This window comes from Styela clava, chromosome 2 (genome assembly GCF_964204865.1).
Source record: "Styela clava chromosome 2, kaStyClav1.hap1.2, whole genome shotgun sequence".
Classification (NCBI taxonomy): domain Eukaryota; kingdom Metazoa; phylum Chordata; class Ascidiacea; order Stolidobranchia; family Styelidae; genus Styela; species Styela clava.
The window spans coordinates 10,982,540-10,990,529 of record NC_135251.1 but is presented as its reverse complement, the minus strand read 5'-3'; the positions used below and the strand labels follow the sequence as shown (position 1 = coordinate 10,990,529).

Sequence of the window (7,990 nt, the reverse complement as noted above, 5' to 3'; positions counted from 1 at the left end):
ATATTGGAACTTAGCTCTCTTGTTTGATTTCATATGGTATTGCTTAGGTGGGCATGTTTTCTCGGAAAGATATATCAAGGAATCGGGATTCAGAATCGAGAATCGGAATTGAAAATTTAGGAATCGGATAAGAATCAAATACTTGTAAGTAGTGATACTTAGCATCCTTAATGACAGCCATTGTATTCGATCTTTTGGGCAATTTAAATTTTTTAGTGCGATGGGCTCGTGTTAAGACCACTTACGATAGCCTTTTCTATTTTAGAATTGCTAGCAAGCACGAGCTATTGTTATCTACGCGTCATTGTGATCTATAAAAGTTATATTTAGACTATCATGCGATCCACAATCCAAATCACAGCCAGAGGAACGACTTTTTTTTGGTTTATGAACATTTAGAATAATCGAAGGCATGTCCCGCTGAGGGCGCCTTTATCGCGATGAAATTAGTCCATTACTCATTGTGTCGTTTGCTTAACCATAGCCAGAATTCGAATATTGAATCACTATAAATATCCAAGGAGACATTCGAAATAATATATAATTATTATATTATTATATATAAAATCAACATTCTAAATTATAATCAAAAATATTATATATACAATATATATATATATATATATATTGGTATATTTACAAAATAAAGAGTTATGGTATATCTGAGGTTTTGTATTTTTTTTAGTCTTCGTCTATGTCGTTGTTAATCAGTGAAATGGTGCTGCTGTCCTGGCGACGTCTTTTGGTAATTGATGAATACATTTTGCGAAACCAAAATAGAATTGCCGTAATACACACAATTGATGGTAAAAAGACAAAAAGCACGATCAACACAACAAAACACGCGAGAATCATTAGTAGACGAGCAAATGTGCATCCAATGAAGGAGGTTGCAATGAAGAGATGAAAACCCGAAGAGTAGTGCGAACAAAGATTTCCAGGAAGAGGGATTTCGGTTGCCACATACCAAATTATTGCAATTAAACCAAGGAGCGCTAAAAAACAACTCTAGGTTCATTACTGCGGTTTGAATGTCAAATAAAAGGATTCGTTTAGTGGCCAATATATACATCAAGAGTTATAGTTAGTTATTATAGCCTCAATCAACAGTTCAAATACCTTTACAAAATGGTCAATCAGGTTGAGTATTAATTAATTAAAATTTCTAGTTTCATGTAAGAATGAACATTGAAGCGTTTTTTTCTAGTATTGTTTAAAAGGAGATTATAAAAATATAACGAAATAGAATCTCACCATTGACGTCTTCAAAACATCTCTGATAGAATATAGATTCTTGTGGTGCGTTTGGTATGTTGTCAATGTCATAACGCGTACAATAAAAATAGAAAGACAGAGCAAATCGACAAAAAATCGCAACGACTAGTACGAATATTGTGAATATTTCTGCACCATTGAAGTCTGCAAAATATAAAAAAATTCAAACAACGAATGGTATGTTAGGCGTCAAGTGTGTTTAATTAATATAAGCGCGTTGAATCATGAATTGAAATAAAAATCTTAAGTTCAAGAGTTTTACTACGTGACGTGCACATTTGGGTAAAACAGAATTTTGATAGCGATACTTCTTCTTCATGCCTTCTCATTTCGTTATTTTTATCTCAAATATATTATGATTTGTATATCGCTGTCTTGGCTAGGTGATCATAATATTTATTTAAAGCGATACTTTCACCAGCATTTTCGAATACCTCATTATTTCAGAATTGAATCGAATACTTTTTTCGAATCGAATCTCGAATACTTGGGGGTCAATGGAAATATGTAATTATATGATTATATTACTTTTTTATATTTTAATCGGTGCTGTCAACGCACGAAGTACTGAAAACCTAGAATACATCACTCAGATCGATTGCTGAATGTTCAGACACAATAACAAGAGAGCTACGCACAAATATATGGACACGTCAGACCAGAGCGAATCAGTCCTTACCGGTACCTTTGCCGCTACCGGTACCCTCAAAAAAGTTCTGAATTTCCAGTAGCAAGAATTTTGCAGAATCAAAACGTACAGCCAGTCATGACACTGACTAAAATCCGTGTTCCCATGGATAAAAAATAATACAGCAAAATTTTAGACGAAATATCAAATTTCATAGAATTCACGCAAAATTTTGAAATAAATAAAAGTAATAGCCTTCTAGCGAAAAAATTAATCTTTAACCACTGAAAATTTCAAAGCAATTGGTCCAGTATTCGAAGAGAAAAGCGACTTTTTAAAAACGTGTCAAAGAACAAGAACAACAACAACAACATAATATTGAAACGATCGTTATGTCCACTACGTGTCCAAAAACACGTTTTTATCAATTAATCACTACAGGAAATGTCAGCCAAATGTCAGAATTGCGTCGACAAAAACAAAGCTTCGATAGAAAGAAATTGGGAAATTCACCTCGACCATTGGCGGAAAGAAAAAACAAGACGGCGGTGATTCGAAATTTTGCTTTGAACCGATTCGAATAATTTAAAATCCGATTTGAAATGCCCAGCCTTTACTAGCACTCACTTTTTCTCCAGAGGAATTGGCACTGCGGAGGTTTCGTTGAGTTATATTCGGCACATCCAATATCAGTAGGAGTAAGGGGTCCCAAGTCCGTGAGACGACATTCGTGTAATAAACCCTTTCTCGCTATATCGTTTTCGCCAGCTACCTAAGTGTTGCATAGCAAACAGTAAATCGAAACTAAAACATTTGTCAGGTTCCACAAAACAAAGTATTTTTGATTTGAGTGACGCTCGGTTTTGTTACAGCAAGTCTTTGCGCATCTTTGTTCGGGTTCGTTAGGCGCTGTTTGTTGTTGTTCTTTACAGCTGCATTTTTGAAGTTTGCCTGCTGCCGTTACAATTAACCACTTTATTGTTTTCCAGTCATTGAAAATTGGAGCGTTTGACGAAAGGATTGCTATAATAACAGGTAGAGCACGAGCAAGAGTGTAGTAAAATGGGATTCCGAAATAAGCACATAACTTCCCCAATCCACTAGGAGGCACATTCAAACAGAAATAAACAACGACAGCAATGAGATCACAAGTATCTAAACACAAAGTTGCATTTCAAATTTCGTATCAAGATAAATTATTCACTCGCAAACATCAATTGTTTATGAAAGGTTGCTGCGCTACCAACTATTGAAAAAAAACGTGTTTCTTCTACGTCTTTGTATGAAATACTTAAACGAAGATTTTTTTAAATGGAATATTTAGTTACATTATTCGCAAGTATATGCCTACGTGCAGTCTTTGAGATGATCGGCTATGTAGATTTCGCTAAACACTAATGTTAGGACTATAAGGTATCTCACCAGCCAATCGATTGACATTATTGTGAAATTGTTCCAAATCTTTGTGTTCATCAGATTGTTTTTCAGTTTCATTAACACATATATTAATCAGTATTGAAAGAAAATAGGCAACTCTTGCGACTATCGACACAGCGATGAAACATATTGTAACTACTTCATCAATCTCTTTGTCTGCCATGAAAAATTGAAATAGAATAAATAGAATACTTTATTTGATTATATATACAACGATTGTTTTTTGAATCTAAATGGGTTAGTTTATATTTGTCAAGTTACGCGAGGATTAAACAAGAACTCAGTGGTCATTCCACATTTTTTGCAACGCTCAGAATGTCTTCATGTTTATTCCATGGAAGATATATATACAATAAACACTCGATGTGATATTTATAAGTTAGTAGCAAATTCACGTAAAAAATATATATACCACCAACCCAGTTTTTTGCAGCGTTCTTCAGTGCTGTTTGTAAAACAAAGAGAGCAACTTCCTTGGGCAAAGCAATTATTATAAGAACTTTTGATTTTGCACTCTTCAAATAATCCCTGTCTTGCCGATCCACTTTCTGTCACCAACCAACTGTCGCAAACAATAGAAAACACTGCAAGGGCCAGCATACCCATTCTGAGAAGAAGTTTTATGCCTTTCCAATATCTATTTGTAGTTTCAAGAATATTTTCTGTGTATTCTTCCCAGCACCACCACATCACACATGTCGATTTGTCACCATAAAACATTGTCTTCTAACTTCTGTTCAGTACAACAAAGTATTAGTGTTACTTGACGAAATTATGTGTGTATTAAGAATAAACATTCTTAGCCATCATTAAACTTGGCTTTTTATCAATTGTTTTGACACAAGTCTATTCTAACTCCAAGAACAGAATGATGATTAAATACAAATAATTAATAAACCAAACATTTAACTCAGGTTAGCATACCTAAATCTTCTCATATTTTAAATTATAAGCATATTGCCAAATAATTCAAAACACGGCTACATTTCAATTTTGAGCTTATATCCGTCAGATTGATATTAAAACAGCGGAAACACTTTACACTATAAAAAGAGCAAACAAATTTCGACCTTGCCAAAATAGCTATAAGAAAAGATTGCAGAACTGAAGAAACGAATTATAAACACGAATGCCGTAACTTGACGGATATCAAACAAAAGGAATCAAAGTTTAATTTCTCATACAACCGAGGGTGGTTCACTGAGTAAACTAACGATAAAACCACTCTTTTATATCATATGTGTACTCTTTTTATAGCTCATAACTCGGAGAAGCTGCAACAACTCGATGATGTTTGGTTTGTAGATCTAAAACGTGTTTAATTCATACTGTCCATGATAATAATAAAAAAGCTATTACCCGCCAGCTCTGAACTTATAACAACGCAAAAAACTAACCCTGACTGACTGCTCGATTTTAGCTTATAAATACCAAATTGCCAAGCCATATGTAGGCTATTTCTTTTTTTTAATTCCGTGGCTCATAAATATTACCTTTTTATAATTTAAAATCCAGGTTGGCTGTGGGTTTTTATATTTAGATTTCTCAATTTAACTGCCTAATTACAGGTATATATATATATGGTGTTGGTAGGAATCATTTTCCAAATTTTAGGTACAGTAAAATGTTATGTGATGTTTTGCTGAAAATTTTTTTATGACCAATAAATATTCAAATTGATAGAGGTATATATATGCTTCCCTTTATTTCCAACTGATCAATGACTCGATCTCACGTGCATATGAAACGATGACCATGATATCATTCCAGAACCGAGCATCTGGATTGCTAAACTGGTTGATTATTCTCATATGAGCTATACTGAAAACGGACGAGATGCCATGGTTTTCCGTTTTATTGAGCCGTATTTCGTGGATAAATGTGAAAATCCCATTTAATCACTATGTCCGACCTGAACTTGAGAGTCTTCACATATGACAAAGCCGTATTATCGACTTTCGACTCTTCTTATTTTTTCTAATTTACGCCAATCAGCCGGGATTCGAAGTTTTTGTGCAATCCGAAAAGAAAACCATCCTTTTCGGTGCACTTCCATTTTCTTAGCGTCATCTAGCGATTGTAATATTATCATTTGCAGCGGAGCAAATAACCAGTTTGCAAAACGTGAAGTTTCTCTGCAAAATGGCTGCGTCTGTGAAAGCGGGAAATTCAGTAAAAGAATTATTCGATAGCATGGAATATGGACCTGCACCAGAGGCTGATAATGTTGCTAAGGTGATTTTTCAAGCAACTATTTTTAAAATGAATGTATACTAACTGCAATATCTGAATATCCTGCAGTAGGCTAGGCATAGGTCACGAGTCTGCTAGTGCTGTAGTGTACTCTGAGACTAAAGCACTATTCATTGGGCAGTACAGCAGTAGGAATTTTGCCTCAGTTGGTAAACACGGGCAATTCAAAGCATAGTTAAGTTACCTTGTGCTGAGTATAAATTATGAACTTCAGGTATCATCATAAATACTGACAGACTGAATTACAGAAATAGTCAGTCAGTCAGTCGTTTATTTTTCACCAAAATGAAACATACTCAGAAATACGGTAACTCGAAACACAAATGTCAGAATGTGGCTGTGTGGTGTGAAAATGAATGCTCTTACAGTCTTAGTATTCAAATAACTAAATAATGCCAAACATAATTGTGTCAGAGACTGAGAGACAACTAGACTGCCGGGAGGACTGCTGAGTTGCCCGTCTTTCTGTCTTTTTACATTCTTTTACGACAATGTTTTAAACGATACTGCAATATGGGTCTTTTACCTATTTATAGCAGCCAACAAGTTGTCCAGTCATCAGCAAGATAATTATGTGCAATAGGATTGCTGAACTGTCGCCACATTAGGGGAGTTCACGCCTTAATTCACACCAAATCCTGAAATCAGCACTTCAAGTTCAGAAGTTATAGTAGTTTTATTCAACTCTTTTTTTTGTTATTGACAATTTCTTTTTTACTTGTAACAGGCCTGGTTGAAACAGCGTGATAACGATCTTGGGCATTTTATTAACGGTGAATGGTATAAACCAGAGGCAAGAAAAGTATATGATACATGCTGTCCAGCTACCGGAGAGAAACTTGCGTCAACTATCCAGGTGTTTACTTTGGCCCAAGTTTACTAAACGCTATTCCTTTTTAAATAACATATGGTATGTTGAGTACCAGGTGATCCGAACGGAGCGTGTGTTTATGCGAAAAACCACTGCCAAGGGCGCTGATTAGAATCGGGAAACACTAAAAGCACAACCATAATTCATCTTACCTGTTTATAATTAATGAACTAACAATGATTGACACAGAATACAGCAGGGGGTTGGGAAAATGGCTCTTTGCTTTGATAGTGTTTTCTTAACCTGTTCGAGATTCCTAACCGAGCCCAATTTTGTATACCCATTTTTATTCATGTCATACGACCCCCAAAATTTACCCAATATACAATAATTATATACCATTGGAAAGGTATTTTAGAGTACTATACGCTAGATGTCACTGGAGGACCGTAAACTAAAACACCTGTTTCAAGAGGTCTCTCATAACGTCAAAAAATAACAAAAATATTTACACTCTCTCATTCTATCAGCTGTTGGATGTCTATAGCTATTGTAAAGCTGAAATGTGACTATACAGTTGACTGCACATTGGTTTTCTCTTTCATATGATACTAAACGCTTTTCGATAGCGCGCGTCGTTCAAGCGTTTTGGAAATTTTCCGTTTGAGAAGTCACCACATCGAATCAGGCCAGGCTAAGCTTGATAGATCGATCGGTTGTTCGTTTGTGCTTTATCGCGTTGAAAGCTTTTGTGAGTCATAATAAAACATTTATTATGATTCATAAAAGCTTATAATCGTGAGACAAGGAGAATTTGCGAGATAAAACGCCTATGTGAACTAACTTTTTTTCGGTGAGGCAGCTGCGATCAAACGACTCGATATTTTTATAACTTCCTGACGTTGTGAGATGTCCACTCTCCTATGTTATGTAGCATATAAAATGACCTTCAAAATAAGACCTTATCATACTAGCTTTTGTTATTGGTTAGCGCGCAACGCCAAGGTTTATGGAATCATTTTCTTGTTGTGCGACGTTTTTATATCGCAGCGGGAAGTACACGCGTGATATGTAAGCGAAATTTTATCACTTCTAAATCTCATATAAGGTTTATTCTTATATTGTTGTGTGGGGAATAAGATTTCCTTTCAAGCAAGACCATAACAAACATTCCAGACCTCATGGTTTACACACAGCATTCGCGCACGTCCCGCATGCGTCAGTTCGTGATGATCAGGTTAATAGCAGTATTTGAATAGTGGTTCATTTTTTGTTCAAATCATTCTCTCCACATGTAATGTGCATACAACCAAAGATTCTAATCATCACTCTATATCATCGTTTGGCACATCACTGAGAACAAACCAGGGTTCGCAGATTTCAATCCTGCATAGTATAAACATATACAAGAGGAATGTTATATTTCTCAAAGTTATTAAATGATGGTTCACTTAATAGCTGTACATTATGGCTTGCTCAACCATCAAGTGAATTTTTTTTCTGAGCCAAGTAACTAGAATAACCAGACAACAGACCATGTTACGCAAGATATCATAAATATGGAAATGAAGTCCTAAAATATTGAG

General features: G+C 35.2%; 2 protein-coding genes across 3 annotated transcripts in view; one reads left to right on the top strand and one right to left on the bottom strand.

Annotated features, from left to right (window-relative positions):
- Positions 1 to 735: 735 nt before the first annotated feature.
- On the bottom strand, positions 736 to 4,052 carry LOC120336119 (uncharacterized). Its single transcript, XM_078110275.1, has 5 exons — positions 3,760 to 4,052; positions 3,326 to 3,496; positions 2,531 to 3,058; positions 1,255 to 1,419; positions 736 to 995 (listed from the first exon to the last, which is right to left on the bottom strand). Exons 1-3 carry the CDS (start codon positions 4,028 to 4,030, stop codon positions 2,676 to 2,678), a joined length of 825 nt encoding a protein of 274 aa, XP_077966401.1. The 5' UTR covers positions 4,031 to 4,052; the 3' UTR covers positions 736 to 995; positions 1,255 to 1,419; positions 2,531 to 2,675.
- Positions 4,053 to 5,414: 1,362 nt separating this feature from the next.
- Positions 5,415 to 7,990, top strand: part of LOC120335476 (aldehyde dehydrogenase family 16 member A1-like) — a 53,627-nt gene continuing 51,051 nt past the window's right edge. The window contains exons 1-2 of one of the 2 annotated variants that reach the window (XM_039402980.2): positions 5,415 to 5,575; positions 6,321 to 6,449. In XM_039402980.2, the coding sequence (XP_039258914.2) occupies positions 5,483 to 5,575; positions 6,321 to 6,449 (222 nt within the window). In that variant the 5' untranslated portion in view covers positions 5,415 to 5,482. The remainder of the gene's footprint in view (positions 5,576 to 6,320; positions 6,450 to 7,990) is intronic. The other variant, XM_078119315.1, reaches the window with a different exon arrangement.

Coding starts and splice junctions, on each gene's coding strand:
- LOC120336119 (XM_078110275.1), bottom strand. CDS start 4,030: ATGTGGTGGTGCTGGGAAGAATACACAGAAAATATTCTTGAAACTACA. Junction 3,497..3,759: donor AGAACGCTGCAAAAAACTGG/GTTGGTGGTATA, acceptor TTTTCATGGCAG/ACAAAGAGATTGATGAAGTA. Junction 3,059..3,325: donor TAATGTCAATCGATTGGCTG/GTGAGATACCTT, acceptor CTTTGTGTTTAG/ATACTTGTGATCTCATTGCT.